Below are 19,776 nucleotides of genomic sequence, written 5' to 3'. Positions count from 1 at the left end.
GCCAAGGTCATTTTAATTGAATTACCCCCAGGCAATGGTATTTCGGGCATCGTATCCTCGCTGTCAGCCAGTTCCTTGTACCGCATTGTATCTCTTTGTTGTTCGTTCTGATGTCGAGGTTCGCTGCCCCTTGCGTAGGGCTACCCTGCCAGGGCGAGGTGCCAGCGGGAAAACACAATTTTAGGAAGCGCTAGGGCTCCTATAGCGACGGCGGCCTTGGTACTTTACCTTTTCTTTTTTGTCTTCGCGGCCGTCGCGATTTTGGAGCTCGCCGGCGATGTTTGTTTTGGCGCTTCCGGCCCCGTCGAGGCGCCTGACGCACTTTGTCTATATACAACAAAAGCAAAACGGCGAGAGATTTTCTTTTACCTAGGGTAGCCCGTTGAGGGAGCTCACGGCACGTTGACCTCGCAACTTCACTGAATTCCAAGCAGACGGAATACTCTTCGTTGGCGGTTGATGTTGTTGTTCGTTAGTTGTGTTCAGTTAAGGCACGAGGCGTTAGCAAAAGCCAGTTGGCGGGCGTAAAAGGAATCGGGCAAGCCCCACTACCGAGTACAAGCATATATGGGAATAATAGGAACGCTGTTGGAAGAGGGAAGAGAGAGAGGAGAATGGGAGGCATAGCATAATATATCGAGGGTTCGGAAAGGCAGGTGAGGAGCAACACTACCTAGACTGATGTGTGAATTAGAAGGAGGTAAATGAGGAAGGGAAAGGGTATAACATAGCATATTTTTGTGTACTACACTGTAGCGAGATGGTGAGAGAGGGAAGTGGTGAGAAACAATGGAGAGGGTGAAATAAAAAAAAACGTGAATTTTTCAACTGGCGTAGTATCACGGACGTGGTGTTGAAGGGGTCGTAGGCAGGAAGCTGATGACCACTGGTGAGGGAAAATGTTTATTCGGTGCTTTCACCGGTGCGATGACCATGGGAGATGCACTTGTCTCCGGAATGATAATCACAATATAGTACGTCGCAAAGATTTCTCGCTCCGCGGTATGCAGCTCTAGTCTTTTCAGTGATGTTCTTCTTGGGTTCCCTTTGCATGACAAGGTTACGATGCTTGTTCAGTACAGCGGCACTGACGCACCATGGGTTATTAGCACGAGGCTTATCTGGCATAGCACGAGTCTGTTGCGTTGCTGTACAAAAATGCTTTCTGCGCTCAGTATTGTATTCTGCGCGTTTGATCAGCATATCCACACGACTAGGCTTTCGTGAGCGTTATCGGTGTATCAAGTGGATTAGCTATTATATTATTTTTAACGCGAATTTTTCTTCGATTACTGTATGTATTTATCAATTTTTGTTAACATATGTCCGCTTCGCTTGATATGCGCACGTAACTGCACTATCGCCAGGCATACGTATTCTGATGAGAAACACACACACACACACACACACACACACACACACACACACACACATATATATATATATATATATATATATATATATATATATATATATATATATATATATATATATATATATATATATATATATATATATAATATAGCGAAACTTAACGAATGCGATGCTACGTGAACCAAACGGATTGTGTTAGTATTATTAGACTTTATTTTCCTTTCTGAGTACTTTTTTAGTATTATTTATTTTTATATACTTTTTAATATATTTTCATCCTTTACAAAAATACCCATTTATTTATTTTCAGTATGACTGGTTGTACATTTTTCTGCAAGAGAGGGCAGGTGGAGGAAGGGGGAGAGGGCACATTAGCTTTCCAACGTGGCCATTATATTCCGAAAGCTGGAGCGGGTCGTATGCTTCTTGTGTGTGTTTGTGTGTGTGTGTGTGGCCCGATGCCACGGGCCAGCCGCCGAACCACGTGAACTTAAACTCGATCCATGTGTGGGATGCGAGTAAGCAGCAACATGTTCCACATTTTTCCGTTTTTCTTGGTCGCCTCCGCTGGCGGCGCGTCTTACCTATACCAAGTAACAATGCCAGAATTACCCGCTCGTTTCCGGCGGCTCTCCGTCGCTCCTTTCTAGTTCCTCTCCTTCTTCTGCTTCTTGTTGTCTGTTGCTACCTCGTTCGCCCGCTTGTCTTTTTCTCTCTCTTTTTTTTGGAGGGTCTTTAAACTGTGAGGGTGACCCTCTGCTACGGGAACTTGTATCATTTCACTTACATCCTCCGAAGAAGGCTGGTCCACCAGCCGAAACTGTTAGGATTAAATAAATATTTTATTGTTTTGTTTCCTATACTGCACTATTCTCGAAGTTTATAACTTTTATTACGGTAGCCGGAAGAAACTCTGATCATCTATTTCATCTATATATATATATATATATATATATATATATATATATATATATATATATATATATATATATATATATATATATATATATATATATATATACGGCAAGTTATCTTTTCACCCAGTTTTCTTTTTTCGTATTAACATTGCATTTCGGTCTAATAACTTCCCCTATACTTTCCTTGGCATTATTGTCTGTTATATCTCATTAATATTGGGTCAAAAAACATGGAAAAACGAGCCCTTAAGTATACACTTTTTTCCCATATATATCCAAGTACCAGCAAGCACAGGACCGAGTTAACTGGCGGAACATGAGAATGGGAGAGGCCTTCGTCCTGCAGTGGACGTAGTCAGGCTGATTATGATGATGATATGTACCCATTACCTTACTGTAATGTACAATCGTGTGCCGCGAAGTAGAACCTGGAGTCGGGTATTACTACGCGTTGTTATCCGACTCTGGTGAGAGCTCGAGGCGTTGCCGCGGGCTTTAGAAAGCGATAACGGCCCTTGCGTTATCTGCATATCAGTGCTTTGCCTGCGGTTTAAGTGCATCCTTCCTCGCGCGCGCGTTATTGTTTGGCAAACTGCCACTGTAGGTGTAAGAGTATAACGCAGCTATGTGCTTGTGGAGTGCCTTTTCAGAGTAGATAATCTGTACCTACTCGAGTTTGGGCCGGAAATTCTCAGTTCGTTATCGCGTCTTCTCCGGATGTATGAGCGCGTCGATGGGCTTTACGTCACCAGTCGTGTCTATATATCCGCAGCGTTGTATAGCCACTAAAAAAAAAAAGCAATGTTAAACTGGCCCCTCTATGTGGTTTCTAACACAATAAATGTAAAATTATGTTGACTGCAAAACAGAATATTGAAAAAAAAGCAGTATAGAAAGTACTTCATAAGCGCAATAGCGCTAAATCCTGACGTATTAACCGATCCTAATTGGCTGGCTCACTTATGCAATTTTCTGATTGCGTAGCCTGTCAACGTGTAGTGCTATTACGCTAATGAAGTACTTTCTCAATTGTGTTCGTGCGAATTGGTTTTGCAGACACTTTAATTTCACACTTGGTCTATCAAAAAGCGTACAGCAAGTTCGGTTTGTTAGGTTGTTTTCTTTTTTTTTTTTTCACCCTTGTTGGCAACTAAAACAACCGACCGATTTATACCTCCTCCGTTCGAGTTGCACATGGCTGCCAGCATTATTTAAAAGTAAGGCGAAAAAAAAAAAAGGAAACTTCGAGTATACAACGCTGTTGTCTGATTTCGTTTTCCGTGGTTCTGCTGTTAGAATTCTGGAAAAGTGACACGTATACAAGTGTGACGGGGCGTCCCCGATGAAGCAACCGATAGACGTGCCAAGGCATAAATAAAAGCGACGCACAAACAACTCCCATGTGACTGATTGAGACCAGACTTCACAATGACGCGCGCGTTGGGAGCGAATTGAACCGAACGCACGCTTTTCGCATTAGGATGTTTTTGATAATATCCCCTTTGAATCGCTATGTTTGACTACCCAACTTTTTTTTTCAACTATTGCCTGAAGACGCGAAGTATTATCGTGCAGTTGTAGGACACCAAAATAAGCCAGATGACTTTCGGTTCATGTATTATACTACAGTGTCCAGGCACTATGACGATACGTCCAACGTAGTCCTTACGACGCGTTGCGAATTGAGTCCGCGAAATTAAAACAACAACAAAAAACACGACCGAGTGCTTGCGCACTGTTATGCTGATCTCAAGTGTGCAATCGTCGAGGTTAGCTTTTTTTTTCAGTTTCAGTTTATTATTCATTTCAAAAAAGTAGTACAGTAATATTAATATACAGACGAGGGTCCCAAAGCTTGAGAACAGAATTAGCAAGCGCTTTCTCATGTTTCTTCTTTTTTTCTCGTGGGCTTTCTTTCCTTAAAACGTGGTTAAAACGAGCCCTTGATGCAATCCTCTTCAATCGCTTCCTTTATTTTCTGACCCCCCCCCCCTCAATCCTTCTTTCCCTTCACTTGTTCCTTTCTCTCTCTCTCTGTAACTTCGGTTAAGCAGCAAAAAAAAAAAAAGCGAGCCCCTACAGTTTTCGGGTGCCCTTACGTCCTTGCCTTTTTTGTTCGAGTCGCGGCTCACGCAATCGGCTGCACCGCGTAAACACGACGTGGGTGCGTGACAGGCAGGCACCCTCAAAATTCCCTTCGCGAACGGTTGGCAAATTGCCCCGTGTGTGTGTGTGTGGCGGGTTCCTCGTGGAGCAGCGCACTACCTCCAGATTCTCATTCAATATACATATCGGCTTATATTGTTTAGATTATCTCAGATAGCACGAATTGTCGCGCTGCGCGAAATTTTTATCGCGGCTCGTGCCGGCGAATGTGCAGTTCAGCAATTGTTCCGCGTGCGCTATCTCGCAGCAGCGCTTGTGAGTTATTTTTTGCGAGAGAGTGTTTGGTTTGGCATTTCTGGTGGAAGCGCGCAACAGACGAAAGCGATGCATGCCCGCATTGCTTTTGCGCCGCGGGTGAAAGCTCCTTGCGGTAGACCGAGGATGGCGCGGAAATTTGTGTACTTTCGATGTAGCTACGATCCCTGGGCATAGGTCGGCGAACTCACTGATGAGTCGATACGCTCAGACTCGGGTCGAGCCGTGATTGTGAATGAGTCCGGGCGAGTAATATTTTCGCGAGCCCGAGTCCAGCTGAAGAAACTTTTTGTGAGTCTGAGTCCGAGTGAATCTGACTGAGTTCCACTTTCCTTTGCCTACGTAAGATCCTGGGTTACTTAAATGCGGTAAAGGTGAATTTAGGGTTAAATTCACTTGGGCGTTACTGCGTAGCACACAAGGTCTTTTTGTTAAATATTTTAATAGGCTATATGACAGTCAGACACAACGTACTTGGCACACGAGTTTTACGTTGAGGTGAAAATACTTTGACGCGCTTAGTTTTACGTTAAGATGAGTAAGTCACGAACTCGTTAATTAAGTATTCAGTTATTAGTTTCAGGGCAGTTGCTTCGATATTGCTTAGATCGGGGCCTTCAATATTTCGATTATTAATACCCAAAATTACGTTTGTTATCTTCGATGTATAAAAAATACGAGCGGGGCACACACATTCTCTAAATTGTCACAAACTTTTTCATATAAACAACTGTGCCCTTCACGCAATGTTTAAACTATAATTAACTTGTTTTTGTTAATTAATCAGTTCAGTGTAACTTTAGACACGGCAACGTGTTTTCTCCTGCACGTAGTGTTCGTGCGCGAATATCACAGGTGCCTGACTCTCGCAAATTTTTTTTTAAATTAAAGATCGGTATTTTCTAAAACAGAAAACACGCCTTGTGTAAACAACTGTATGACCGGATGGACCTTCTAACATCTCCAATTGGTCTTCTGCAAGGAGCCTTCGCCCGCGACACTGAAGCAATCATTTTTGCGAGCACCTCGGGGCCTTAGGGTGGCACAGTCGTGGGCGCGCTCCCGCTGTGAGGCAATCGTCCCGATAGCGGAAATTGCCGATGATAGGCGCGCTCGCCAGGACCCCTGCGGCCCTCCTGCGCAACCGAGCTCCAGGCATGGCTTCGGCCCTTGTTGTAGTCAATAACAGAATAGTAATTGTTTGGGTTTAACGTCCCCAAACCGCCATATAATTGAGAGACGCCGTATGGGAGGGCTTTGATAGATTGATATGTGGGGTTTAACGTCCCGAAACCACCATATACATATGAGAGACGCCGTAGTGGAGGGCTCCGAAAATTTCGACCACCTGGGGTTCTTTAACGTGCAGCACCCAAATCTGAGCACACGGGCCTACAGCATTTCCGCCACCATCGGAAATGCAGCCGCCGCAGCCGGGATTCCGTCCCGCAACCTGCGGGTCAGCAGCCGAGCACCTTAGCCACTAGTCAACCGCGGCGATGCGTATGAGAGGGCTAACGTGCACCTAAATCTAAGCACACGTGCCTCAAGAATTTTCGCCTCTATCGAAAATGCGGCCGCCGCGACTGGGATTCGATCCTGCGACCGGTGGGTCAGCAGCCGTCGTCGTTACCAAGGTATACCAAGAACCATCTTTCAATGAGATCATATTCTACAGCCTTTATTCTTTATCGAGCGAAGTTGAATTCGTCGGGCTTATTTCTCATGACCAAAGCAAATAGGTCTACCGCCACATTTGAGAGGCACCGTGGGAAGGGGCGCGCCGTCACCTCTTCCCCTCTTTCTAGTTTCGTTTTCCCCCCCACTAAGAACCCCTCCCCTTCTGAAAAAGGTCGCTGCATGCCAAAAAAAAAAAAAAAAATTCGCCGTTTGTTCCGAAACCGTTCTCTTTGGCATCCGTCGCCAGAAAGAAAGCGAATCGGATTCGATATCGCCTTATCGCGCTCATGTGAGCCGCTCGTGGCATCGTTTGCGGGAATGATAACCCTTATCGGCATTTCCTTATCCCGAAAATAGCATCGTGCGCACCGGCCTTGCGCTGCAGGCTCGACAAATTTAGCCGGAATATGCATGTAACAATCTTTCGCTAGGCGCTTAAGTGATACGATCAGGGCCAGAGCGTCGGTGTTCATCGACAGAGCATCGGCCGAAAACGCTCACGCTGTGAACCATGTTTTCCTCCCCCAGGAGCCGCTTTGGAGGTATGCCGATAGCTTAATTATGCTATATTTGTTGGGGTTTTACGTCCCAAAACCGCGATACGATTTGGAGACTCCTTGGTGTAAGGCTCTGGTAATTTCGAACATCCGGGGGTTCGTAAACGCACACCCAAATCTGAACACATAAGCCTTCTAAGGTTTTGCCGCCGTCGAAATTCGATCGCCGTGACCGGCAATCGATGCCGTGACCTTTCGGGGCAGTAGTGGAGCACAGTAAAACCGCTGAACCACTACCAGGGCTGGTACGCAGATCTTTTTTTTTTTTTTTGTGTCACTAGCCGTAGCTTTATTAAGTGGGTGTGCTGTTGCTTTACTTGCGTTAAGTTGCACATATGTGAAGCGGAACCATCGTTGTTATAAGTGTGTACTCGTGTACTACAGATAGACTCGCACTTGTCTATAGAGCAGTGGAGAGCGTGGCTGTCGACGCTGTTGTTGGCCGCGGATTCGCACCTTTTACCTAACGTTAGCTACAAGCTTCCTTTCATGCATAAATTATAGCACGCAGTATGACCAGTGTTGGTATTATTACGGCGTCGGCCTTTACTTCTGCAGAAAACGGGCAGCTGGAGCTGCCGACTGGGCGCTCTAGACAAGTGTAATTTTATCTGTACGCAAGAAAATGTTCACCGGTGTTCGCGGCACTGCCTGACGCGAATTCTGAGCTTCGTGTTGGAGCCCCCACTGTGTTTGACGACGGTATATAGTTGTAGCAATGCAGCATTCGTTACATAATGCATCAGAAACTGCCAGCGCTCAGTGATATATGCACACCCCACTGCGTTGAAGGCGTCGCGAACCAAGCGAATGTTTTAAAACTATATATATTTAAAGGGGCGTTACCGACGTAACTTCGCACAACACTGAGGGGTTTTAAGGGTACAGTGCGGGTGTTTTTATCGTCATTTATCATGTCCGATCAAAAATAAGTAACCCTCAAGAGCATTTTGTACGGAATTTCACCGTTATGAGGGTTCACCCACGGCGGCAGAGAACATAAGGTCGTGGGTTCGATAGCAGCCACATTTTGATGGGGCCGAAGTGAAAAAAAATCGCTCGCGTACATATAGTGGTATAAGCGCACGATATAAGTTGTCTACATTGCCCCGCCGTGGTGGTCTAGTGGCTAAGGTACTCGGCTGCTGACCCGCAGGTCGCGGGATCGAATCCCGGCTGCGGCGGCTGCATTTCCGATGGCGGCGGAAATGTTGTATAACCCACTGCTTCTTCATTACATATACAACATTTGGGTGCACGTTAAAGAACCCCGGGTAATCTAAATTGCCGGAGCCCTCCACTACGGCGTCTCTCATGATCATATAGTGGTATTGGGACGTTAAACCCCACATATCAATCATCAATCAATAAGTGGTCTACATGTGCCTCATCGTGTGGGCGGCTGGTGAAATCCCGTAATTTTCTATGTTGGCGTTATAATTGTTGCGCAGCGCACTGCGAAACGTATGCTGTACGCATAAAAATTGATACCGCCCCGTGAGACGTTTACAATAAGGGTGCCCTCGAACGCTACTGCACGTGTTGATTTGGGCGTCGTTTGCGCGGTCGTTCTTGGTCACGCGCTCGATGATGGGTATATCGATCAACCGGAACTCGTACACCGCAAAAGATACGGCAAAAACGATAGCAAAAGGAAAGAGCTTGCGTTGTAATTGAGTCGCGGAGTGTCAGGCCACGCTAGGAACCTACTCGGCCGTGCACGTACAGCGGAAAGTTTCTCGGATCGGTTAGCAGATCGGGGCGGATGTTCTGATGCGCCGCCACTGCGCCTCTTCGTGCTTTGGCTCGTGACGTGGTTTGTGCGCAGAAAGCAGCCTTCGGGGGGGTTCATCGTCAGTTCGAATCACTGGTTCGAAAAAAGTAATTTTGCACCATGTGAACTTGTCTATATTGGCAACACGAGCCGCTATCGGCGTAATGGGATGTCGTACGCTTGCTGCTATATGTCTCGAATAAGTCTCGAATAACTGATGTACCAGGACCATTTACTGTACTCTTCGAAGATGTATGCCACCCGCTGAGCTCTTGCTGTTGCTTGCGTTTGCTCAAAATGAATGCACGTTACCTTAATCAACACTTACTTACCTTGTGCATCCGTGTAATTTGGAACGCGGTAAAGCTTGGTTATTATTCTTTAGTTGCTGTCCTTTATCGTGTTCTGCCAGTGGATGTTAGGTATAGCCACATAAATTCCTCGTACAGAAGAAATTTTCGGGATCTCGTTTCTTTGTTAGGCGCAACCAACTGAATCCAACAGAGACGTTCATTCTACTGTAATGTATGTAGTGTGACGTCTTCTACTGTGGTGTATGTAGTGTGACTGAATTACATTAAAGGGTATGTAAAGTCGCTCTTTCCACCTGTGGAATCCGAGCCCGCGACTTTGCCTACACAATTTTCAGTTGTGGGTTTGAGCCCCACTGCTGGAAGGGAGGGACTCATATCCAGTTCATTTTGAATCACGCAAGTACACCAGACAACAATTGAAATCCTCTATATGTGCTTCCCTTGGCCTATTTGTGGTTGTTGTTTTCCTGTGCAAATGGCTCGTACCCAAAGGAGGGTATTTGCCGATTATAAGGTGAATTTGCCTATAATTATAAAGTGTGTTTCTCGCCTATAAAAGATCGTGGCTCATACCCACAAGGAGGATTGGCCTCAAAAGAATAATGCGACCTCTTGTCGTCATCGCTGTCGGTTGCAATCCTTGAAGAAAATTTTTAGCTGCCATGCGCGCGCCGGCCGTGTTGTTCGTCCGCTTTGCTCGCGACCTCCTCGCCCTGCTTGGCCATTCGCATATTGTATTACCATATTAAGATGTGACGTCCAATTTTGCGCGGCAAGTTTCACGCGCGCGCTGCAACTTTGTCACCGGCCACACGCGGAACTTCTTCTTCCGTACGCGCCACGCATGTGGGCGCCTGGATCGTGCAGTCCAGGCAGTGCGAGACCTGCACGAGCCCAGCCGTGCTCGCGAGCTCGACCCATTCAGTTCGAAGCGCTCCGCGTAGCAGCACGGTCGTACACGTCGCCTCTTATCTCTGGCATCCGGTGCTGCTCGGGGCGTGGGCCCTTCTCTGCCGATAGCCCTCGCCTATCGGAACTGTTTCGGGCCGCCTCGGGCCAAGGCCGGTATCGCCATCACGTGAATCGTCGCCGTTCCGTTTCGGGCTCGCGCTCACCCGTGAGTACCCCCCACGAGATTGTCGGGCTGTTCGGCGATTTTGCTCGTCCCTATTTTCGCTAGCTCTTCTCCTCCGCTGGTATGCGTCGATTCCAATGCCCCGACGTTTTTTTGCCTACACCTCCCTGTTCATTTCTTTTGCAGATCGAGCGAAAGAACCGACCATGGCGACCGTTGCAGAACCACCGAAGCCGCAGCAGATGTACGCCGTCCACGCAAACACGCTGCTTGAACACCTCAGCTCTCTGGACATCAACCAGCCGACTTCGTTTGTCAGGCTGACTGGAATCATCTGCACTATCGGTGAGCTCGCTCATTTTCTTTTCCGTCGCCCGCCGTTCCGAACCGATGTTGGGCCACGCCCGCGCGGCCATAGCGAGACCGCGCGATTCAGTCGATCAGCAAGCCATCTTCGACCAAGGAAGGAGGAAGAAGGGTGGGGGGGGGGGGGGGGGGTATCGGAGGAACTTTGTTACTGCCCTCTAGTAGAGGACCGCGCGCACGGCTGTTGCTGTCCTAGCTGCGACCTTTTCCGCATGACAGGAATGCTGGCAGGTGGAGCGACATTTGCAGAGAAATGTGCACCTGTAGACGCAGCCGCGTCTACAGGTGTACATCTGAATAGTTTCTTACGGGTGGTGTTAGCGGCTCGATGTCTGCTAACGCTGCCGTAGTCGAGGGTCGCAGTCTCGAGCACTTCGGCATTTCTCTGCAAATGTCGCTCCACCTGCCAGCATTCCTGTCGTGCGGAAAAGGTCGCAGCTAGGAACAGTCGGGCGCGCGGTTCTCTACTAGAGGGCAGTAGCAGAGTTCCTCAGATACCCCCCCCCCCCCCCCTATCCTTCTTGCTACTTCCTCGGTCGAGTGAATGCGAAGATCAAAATTAAGCCATGACTGGTGGGGCAGTCAATATCGGGGCCCTCTGCTGCTATTATTGCAAAAACCTGCGTGGCCATAACCCTGCAGTCTCCTAGGTAATGCTGAATGACCCTAGGTATTGTTAATCAGTTCTCATTGTTTCTAACAGTGAAAAAGAGGCCCTTGATTCCTAGGTAACACTAGCCACTTATTTCTTCCACCATCATTTCGTGTGAATGTGCTATGTGCTCTCAACCAATTAAGCCTAATCTGATCAACCCCCTTCCCACTTAAATCACCTGTTACAAGTTTCTGGTTTAGCATGTCTGCATATACGCTGGGATGTAGATAAGCCAAGCTGCTCAGTGGGAGCACAGTTTAGAACAGGTGCTCTCAATTGTTTTCTCAATTCCGAGGTAACTCTATTCAACGAGCCCCCATACTCTTTGTGCTCTTGTGTATGGCAAGGCACATGTTAAGGTTTCTGGTACAAGCATGTGTGCACATCCAGTCTCGTGTGGATAAGGCAAGCTGCTGAGTGGGAGTACATCTTGAAACAGGTACTCTCTACTGTTCCCTCGATTACTAGGTAATGTGAAGCAAAACCGAGAGGCAAGCAAGTTGGTACTGATTCATTACGGCGAAATTGTAGGCCAAAAAAAAGACAAGGACAAGAAAGCAAGCACCACAAGCGCCTAATCACAACTGAAAGCTTTATTGCTTGAACCGAAAATATATACTTTGGCACTCGATCATTAATCTAGCGCATGCGCATCGTGGGCAAAGCAAGGCAAGGTGTTCTTATTTTGGTTTCATGCCTTGCTTCGCCCACGATGCGCATGCGCTAGATTTAGTGAAGGTAGATGTTATACATTTTCGGTTCAAGCAATATAGCTTTTAAGAGTAGGCGCTTCTGGTGTTCACTTTCTTGTCCTTGTCGTTTTTTTTTTATGCTACATTTATGCCCTAATGAATCCTTAATAACCCTAAGAATGTTTTTTGAAGTGAGAGCCCTAATCGCACAGGCCCTACACCCCTTGTGGGCTAACCTGTGGCGAGGTACATCTTGGGGTTTCTAGTAGAAACATGTGTGCACATAAGCCAAGCTACTCAGTGGAAGCACTTTAGAGCAGGCATTATTTAACCTAAATCACTCAGCTTAGATAGCCACTTCAGTTAGTTGCTGTCACAATGCTAACTCTGTCACATGTTGTGAAACAAGATGCCCAAGATGACACCAGAGCAAGCTGTTCTGTTCTATGCCCCTCGTCCTTTTCTTTCTCGCCGTCTCACTCATGCCCCACAGCTGCATCGCCACTTTTCATCATTTGGCCTTGCTGTGGACTTGACAATGAACGGAAATGTTTTCTTAAGGCACCACACGTGCATGGCATTTCTTTTTGCTTATCAAGACTGCATTTAGCATCTGATGTGCTCACACGCCAGTTATTCTCATCTACATGCTCGGTAATTCTGAATAGCCCATTGAACATGGCAAGTAGCTTCCTGCCTGGCTCGCTGCCATTCTTTAGCACCCACACCTAATCAACAATGTGTATGCAGGAGCAGGTTTACGGTGGCTGTCATAATAGCGCTTTTTATTTTGTGCTTTGGCAGCTTTCTTGATTGATCTCCACAGTTCTGATCTTTTGACAGGCCGATTCAAGATTACCTGAGCATGTGACCATGGCGGGAGCATCTATACTGAACACCACTTTCTGTCGTGGCAGTTTCCTAGAGACAACACCACACTTTTCATTGAACATCTTCAGTTTGCGTGTAAACCGAAAAAGTGGCATCTTAATAATTTGCCAGCACTTGTGTCCAAAGCTTTGCTTTGTCAAAAAAAAAAAGCTTCTATAATGTGCCAAAGGTGTAAATGAAAGCCTTTGTTCACTTATTCGGGCGTTGGCATCTAAGGAACAGCATGCTTTGCTATTTACAACTGAAACTGCAGATGCCCGGGCGGTAATGAAATTGATTATAGCCATTTAAGAAATTATTGGGATCTCAATACAAAACTCAGCTTCATAAGCATCTGATAGATCAGGAGAGGCACCAAGCGGCAGTCTAATCTTGGACAAGCTGTCGCCACATGTCCAATATATTTCTATACTTTTATATTTCTATATTTCTGGTGTCCATGGGCATCCTCATTGCAAAATGTGGGTACCTCGATTGTTTGTTGAAGTGTTTTTTGAAGAAATTATTTTACTTTTTTATTCTCTCAAAATGTCTATTTAATACTGTTTATCGTAAGGCCTCAATATCTCGGGAGCTATTAAGGGAAAGTTCATTCTGCTGTACATATGAATATTTTTTTTCTTTTCAAAATGTCTATTTATTACTTTTTATCTTAAGGCTTCGCTATAAGTTCATTCTGCTGTACGTACAACTAACAAAGGCAAACAGAAAAAAACTTCTGCATACTTTCAATCTCTTGCCTTACTCGACAGCTGTGTGGGATATAGTTTAGTGTATTCGAGTAGGTGTTAATGGTCCAGGATGGCGACGTAACAGCGAACTTCACTTTGCACTTTCGGCCACCAAAAAGTTGCCATTAAATTTCCTTTGCAAGGATTTCCTCTGATAGTTTAATTCACTTTAAGTCTTTTAGATTTGTGAAATGTTTGAAGTTACGCCTCAGGGTGCCACCATGCGCCCGCTCACACTCAAGATCACATTGAAAGTAAGGCGCACGTTTGGAAAAAGTCGTCCCCCCATGTCTAGCTTTCAGAGCACTTACTGCTACGAACAAAGTGGATGCACTTCTTGCAACTCTCATCATACTTAATCCTTCTTAATGTGGCTATTCGGTAATCACTTGGATCAGTTTTGTGGGGCCCCTTTGACGAAGCCGTTGTGGCGGGATTAAAATGAATAGATCTCTCATTATTTGGTCTTGTGTTGCTGCTGTTAATTTTACGCTACAATCAATTCAATTTCAACTTCTATGACACATAAGGCTATACTGATAAAAAAAGCAGTTTTCTTGCTGAAGTATTCATTTAAATATACAAAAAGTGATTGGATCTCCAAATGCACCGTGGCAATCCCTGTAGAGCATTTGTGGTGATTCTCCAACGTTGTGCATTCTGTGCAGGCCCTGCATCGCAGAGTGTGAAGATGCTGTTGAACATGATGAAATGTGGCATGAACATTGCCAGGTGCAACTTCTCACACGGTTCTCATGAGGTACAAATACAATTTATTTATAAATTGCTGCCATGCCGCGTGCATGTTTTTTTATGCTCACAATTGGTGCCTTGCACATACCGTATTTTCTCTTGTATAACCTGCAGAAAACAAAATATTAGTGCAAGTTACACACAAGAATTTCGGTGTGCAAGATAGCCTTGTGTCAGTGAGTGCCTGGTACGTTGATTGGGAGTAGGAAAACTAGCTGCTGAAAGCAGTTCATTAGTCTTAAACAGGATAAAAAAATCTTTTATCTTGAGGCATAGTTTGTGGTGTCATATCTGTGAAAATGGCCTAATTATTTTGTAAAGCACACAGTCTTATCAAGTGCATAGCCCTTTAGGGGCCAAGGCTGCATCATCAGTGCAGGGCTGGCTTATACGTGAGGAAATGTGGTGCTGTATTCATGGTCAGCTCAAGCAGCTTGATTTAACCCTCTAATGCCTACTGTATTGTATTTGATACATTGAATATAATACCTCAATAGAGCTACTAAAAGATACTATAGGTGTCACGGTAAGCACTTCAATATTATACGATGATAATTATTCCCCATCATTACTAATTAAGTTACACCTCAAAGAAAATTTCAATTCACATTTTTTTTATAATGAACTAGACAAGAAAAGTAATAAGCCAGCCTTTTCTTGCAATTTTTCTGAAGGCATAACTGATCGTGGGCATTACAGGATTAAAATGTAGTGTTAATGGTTGCTCCAGGTTGAGCTATGTTGTCTGATGAGGTTGTTCATGCATTTTTTTGTATTTTGTAATTGCGCAAGCTTAGGCAATCTACAGATCTTGTACGCTTGAAAGTAGCAAATACACTTGACCAAATTTGCAGTGTCCAGAATGACAGGTGACTGTGTTTCGTGCTCCTCGTACTGAAATTACTTTTTTCTTCACCAGTACCACGCGCAAACCATCAAGAACATCCGTGAAGCAAACCGCTTGCTGAACGAAGAGATCAAGCCTGATTCTCGTCAGATTGCCATCGCTTTGGACACCAAGGGCCCCGAGATGCGCACGGGGGTCATCACCGGGGTAAGTCGCCTCACGAGTTGTCTCTCGTCACGACCCCATCTCTAACGAAATGGCCAAGTCTCTGAAACTAAATTCTGCACACCTCTTTATCTCCTGTTCAACTGAACGCATTTTTTTCTGCTCCCTTCAGGTTCTATTAAGCCTACTGAATACTCATTTCTAGGAGCTGCATTGTATATCCATTTAGTTATTTCGTACCTTTCTCTGACTTGCTGTGATAACCCAGTAGTTATTGCAACGCTTATGTAGTTATTGATTCAGATGCACATTAAAGAACCTCAACTACCTAGCTGAAATTGCGTTCCTGTAGTCTTGCTTACTGCAAGAGAACACTTAGTAAGCAAAAATATACAGGTGGTAGAATACTTGAATACAAGAAAGCACAGGGGGTAGAATACTTGATGGCTAAGGGGCGGGGGGGGGGGGGGGGGTATGTTTTTTTTTTTTGTTTCGTCCAACCACCGGTGGTGTTATAGGCGCACAACTACGTCACCAAAACAACTGTTGTGATCTCGCAACGGACTTTCGCTGTAAAAAAGACCCGGCTGCCTGGTCATGTCATGTTAAAAGCAACGACTATTATTGTTGCACCAGATTTCACCTCGTGTGTGCATTGATACTGATAACGGCATGCACGTCTTTGCAGCAAGAGGGCAAGACAACTGAAATTGAAATGAAGAAGGGTGCAACCATCACCGTTACCACAGACGAGGCCTTCAAAGACAAGTGCGACGAGAACACTCTCTACGTAGACTACAAGAACATCACCAAGGTGCTCAACGTGGGCAGCAAGGTCTACATTGATGATGGACTCATCTGCCTCTCTGTGAACGAGATTGGTGAGTATCCAGCACATGTGCACAAGTTTCTAAAATTTTAGTGTAGTTTAGTTGTGGTTGTCATGTAGGAGGCTTACTGCAATGAAATTGTGCACACCTCAAAAAGGCCCTATTTAATAGGCAGACTAGCTGATCATGCTGCTACCTGCCAAACTGCAACCTCTTAAATTTATGGAAGTGGTTAACCAATAAGAAAAACTAACTTAAATTCTTATACTGAAACTAGAAAAAAAAAGCTGCACCATTACAGTTGTGAGCAAGTGACATAGACATAGCCTGACAGACCGACCGGTGCAGGAGAATGGTCTGCTTCTCTGCAGTTGCACCGTACCCCTTGTTGTCGGCGCTTCTCCAAACACTAGTCGGCCTGCAATATGCTGTAGCTGAATATTGAAGGCACTGCGCGAGGATTCAACATTGATTTCGGTTTCAATCTTATCAAAGCAGAGATACCCACAGCTTTTTGGAGCTTTACATTTTTCAAAAGAGTGAAAGCTGGTCCCAGCCATAATTTCATGTTCCCGCCCCACCTTTCGTACTACAAAAGAGTTAAACTGATTATAAATGAAATAAACCATTGCAAGTAATTCGCTGTAAATATCATTCCCCAACATGTACTATGCATTCAGACCCAATTTGCCCTAGTCTTTGTTGCGATTGGTTTTCAAAAGCAATATTAATACCAAGTCTCCCGGAACGGCAACACCACCTGTTCCAACGCACCCTATATTCGGCATCATTGTTTTGTTAGTTTTTGTTGATATTGTTTAAAAATAAAAATGAAGCAAACAATGCATAGGGCAATTGTATAAATAACAACATATTTATGCTCGACTACCTTCCTCTGTCAGACGAGACGTAGGCAGTGGCGTAGTCAGGGGTAGCACGTTAGGCTCTTGCCCCCCTCCCAATGTTTCTTCGCCGAGGAAAAATTACGATTAACCATACCTGCCTGCCTTCACGACATGATATTGCAGTTTCGTACTTGTAACGAAACAAAGCACTATTGCTAGTTGATATCGTTAACGCTTGCTAATATAACCTAACCTAACCTTCGCACCTTTAGCGTTACGAAACGCTGTATCTCGCTAGTTTACATAGCTTTTTGTGGTATCACAATAACCTAACCTAACTTTCGCACTTGTAGGCTTACAAAACGCTGTATCTTTTAGTGCAGTATCACAAAATTTCGCTTGATATCACAGTTTCGTACTTGTAACAAAAAAAACACAATCTCGCTAGTTGACGTCGTTTTGTGCGGTTTCATGACTCTTCATAACCTAACCTACCAGCCTATCCCTTTGTGCGCCGGTGTGAGTGTAGATATGAGTATGGCAAGTATGGGCGTGTCTGTAGCTGACAAATAACTGGCAAAAAATGTTTCCTTTTCAGTTGATGACAAGGTGATCTGCACCATTGATAATGGTGGCATGCTTGGTAGCAAGAAAAGTATAAACTTACCTGGAACTGCGGTCGACCTGCCAGCGATCTCCGAAAAGGACAAATCTGACCTGCTGTTCGGTGTTGAACAAGAGGTTAGGCTCCATTTGCTGTATTTTCTCGTTGGTTTTCACGATACCAAAAACTCTGCACTTGCCACGAAAATGCGTGCAGACTCCACATGAAATTCTCCACCAACTACTACCATGACGCAGATTTTACAGATATATACTCAGGCTCTACAAGTGAGGCTCTATAGTCTTCCAAGAGAGCCAGAAACTGTTTAATAAAGCAATATGGTCAAAATACACAAAGCAGTTGCTTAGACATCATAGTAAAACATAGTGGAGGGAAACTGCAGGAAATATAAAAGACCAAGCAGAGGAGGGCACACAAAAAACACACATGTCATTCTTTCTGGTCTTTCGTTTCTTGTGCTATTTTTTTTCGAAATCTGTGATTTTCAGGCCACTAAACCAAATGTAATGTAAACATGTCTTTTCATGGATGTGTGCATGGCTGGAGCCTCTGAAAACTCTTATTAATCTCTTATTGCCTGAAGTACTAACAAGAAACTCCCTGGAAGCTCATTGTATACTTCGAAGGTTCGAAGGCATGCAACATAGCTGGAATAATCGGTTGAAGTTCAATAGTTCTGTAGAAACCTGGCATGGGAAAAATTTTTCCCGCTTTTAGTCTTTTTTTTCTGCGCTGAATGTCAAGTATTTTTTTTTTCAGGTGGACATGATCTTCGCTTCTTTTATTAGAAGTGCTAACGGTGTGAAGGAAATTCGACAAATCCTGGGTGAGAAAGGCAAGGACATCAAGATCATGTGCAAGATCGAAAACGATGAGGGTGTTAACAAGTGCGTTTTGGCTTGTCCTTGTAATGTTGTCCTTTTAATGTTCACATGCAGCGCTTTTGCTAACTCTTCGGACCGTGTCCTTAATGTCTTGCAGTTTTGATGAAATCCTTGATGTGGCTGATGGCGTTATGGTGGCCAGGGGGGACCTGGGAATCAATATTCCAGCTGAGAAAGTTTTCCTGGCTCAGAAAATGATGATTGCTAAGTGCCAGATGCTTGGCAAGCCAGTTATTTGTGCTACTCAGGTATGTGCTACAGTTATACTATTCAGCTTTTTCTTCTACAGTTTTTAGTTTCTTGACAGCCTTGGCAGTTTCCTGGATAAATAGCTCTATTATTCCTACGAATAAAACCTACAGCTAATAAAGCAACATAATGAGAACTAATGAACAATGGTCCCAAGAGAAGTGTAGGGGGTGTTAAATGTAATGAATACATATGTGAACAAAGAAAAGCAGACAAAATGATAGCTTGCCACCGGCGGGTTTCAAATTTGGGCCCTTCGAATAAGGAGTCCGATAACTAAGCTATCATGGTGGTCATCCCTCTGACCACTTCATAAGGTACATGAGTGCAAATGTGCTCGACATAAATTAACATAAATGTCAATCAACACCGCCTGTTGCCATTCTAGCATACCCTATATTTCGGCATCATTGTTTTGTTAGTTCTGAAAAAGGGTTTATTGGCGACTGTTGCGACGGTGGTCCTACGATGAAACACGATCGGACAAGAGCAACGGTCGAGCAGATGCCGGCGATGATCAGCACGAGCCGAGCGAGCGAAGCCAAGCACCCAGTACCCAAGCGGTGGCGATGTTGTTTGCCAACGATGCGTTTTCTTCTTCACAATTTGCCCCCGCCGAAAAAGAGCCATCCTGGCGACCTAAGAGTCTGGAGGCAGAGGGCTATGATATGGCTTAAGGCGGGCGATGTGGACGATGTCACGTCCACGCCGGCGCATGTCGTCAGATGGGGAAAGTGGCTCGATGAGAAAATTCACCGGCGAGGTTTGCTCCAAAACGCGGTATGGGCCCTCGTACTTTGGAACGAGTTTTGAGGATATGCCGGCGCTTTGGTAAGGAACAGCCAGCCATACAAGTGATCCCGGGGAATAGCTGGGGCTTTGTGAAGAGTCGGCGTTGTTTTCTTTCTGGCGCTGTTGTTCTTGCGACGTAAAGGTGCGTGCGAGTTCACGGCACTCTTCCGCATTACGGGCAGCTTCGGACACAGATGGGCATTCGGATGCGTCAGGATGGTATGGAAGGAGAGTGTCGATGGTGTGGGATGGTTCGCGTCCATAAAGAAGAAAGAAAGGTGAAAATCCAGTGGTAGACTGTGCCGCGGTGTTATATGCGAACGTGATGAATGGAAGAAT

The 19,776-nt window shown here is 45.2% G+C and overlaps 1 protein-coding gene across 3 annotated transcripts in view; it reads left to right on the top strand.

The window, feature by feature from the left end:
- The window catches only part of LOC119172236 (pyruvate kinase PKM), a 35,123-nt gene that overhangs the window by 2,170 nt on the left and 13,177 nt on the right, over positions 1-19,776 (top strand). Inside the window, exons 1-8 of one of the 3 annotated variants that reach the window (XM_075893466.1) lie at positions 6,798-6,934; positions 10,299-10,457; positions 14,116-14,207; positions 15,120-15,254; positions 15,901-16,093; positions 17,486-17,628; positions 18,272-18,399; positions 18,494-18,644. In XM_075893466.1, coding sequence (XP_075749581.1) covers positions 6,904-6,934; positions 10,299-10,457; positions 14,116-14,207; positions 15,120-15,254; positions 15,901-16,093; positions 17,486-17,628; positions 18,272-18,399; positions 18,494-18,644 — 1,032 coding nt within the window. In that variant the 5' untranslated portion in view covers positions 6,798-6,903. Of the gene's footprint in view, positions 1-6,797; positions 6,935-10,016; positions 10,155-10,298; positions 10,458-14,115; positions 14,208-15,119; positions 15,255-15,900; positions 16,094-17,485; positions 17,629-18,271; positions 18,400-18,493; positions 18,645-19,776 lie in introns of those variants that run through there. The other 2 variants (XM_037423271.2, XM_037423270.2) reach the window with 2 other exon arrangements.

The sequence above is a fragment of the Rhipicephalus microplus genome, chromosome 4, assembly GCF_043290135.1.
Source record: "Rhipicephalus microplus isolate Deutch F79 chromosome 4, USDA_Rmic, whole genome shotgun sequence".
Taxonomy (NCBI): Eukaryota; Metazoa; Arthropoda; class Arachnida; order Ixodida; family Ixodidae; genus Rhipicephalus; species Rhipicephalus microplus.
This window is presented reverse-complemented; position numbering and strand designations above follow the sequence as displayed.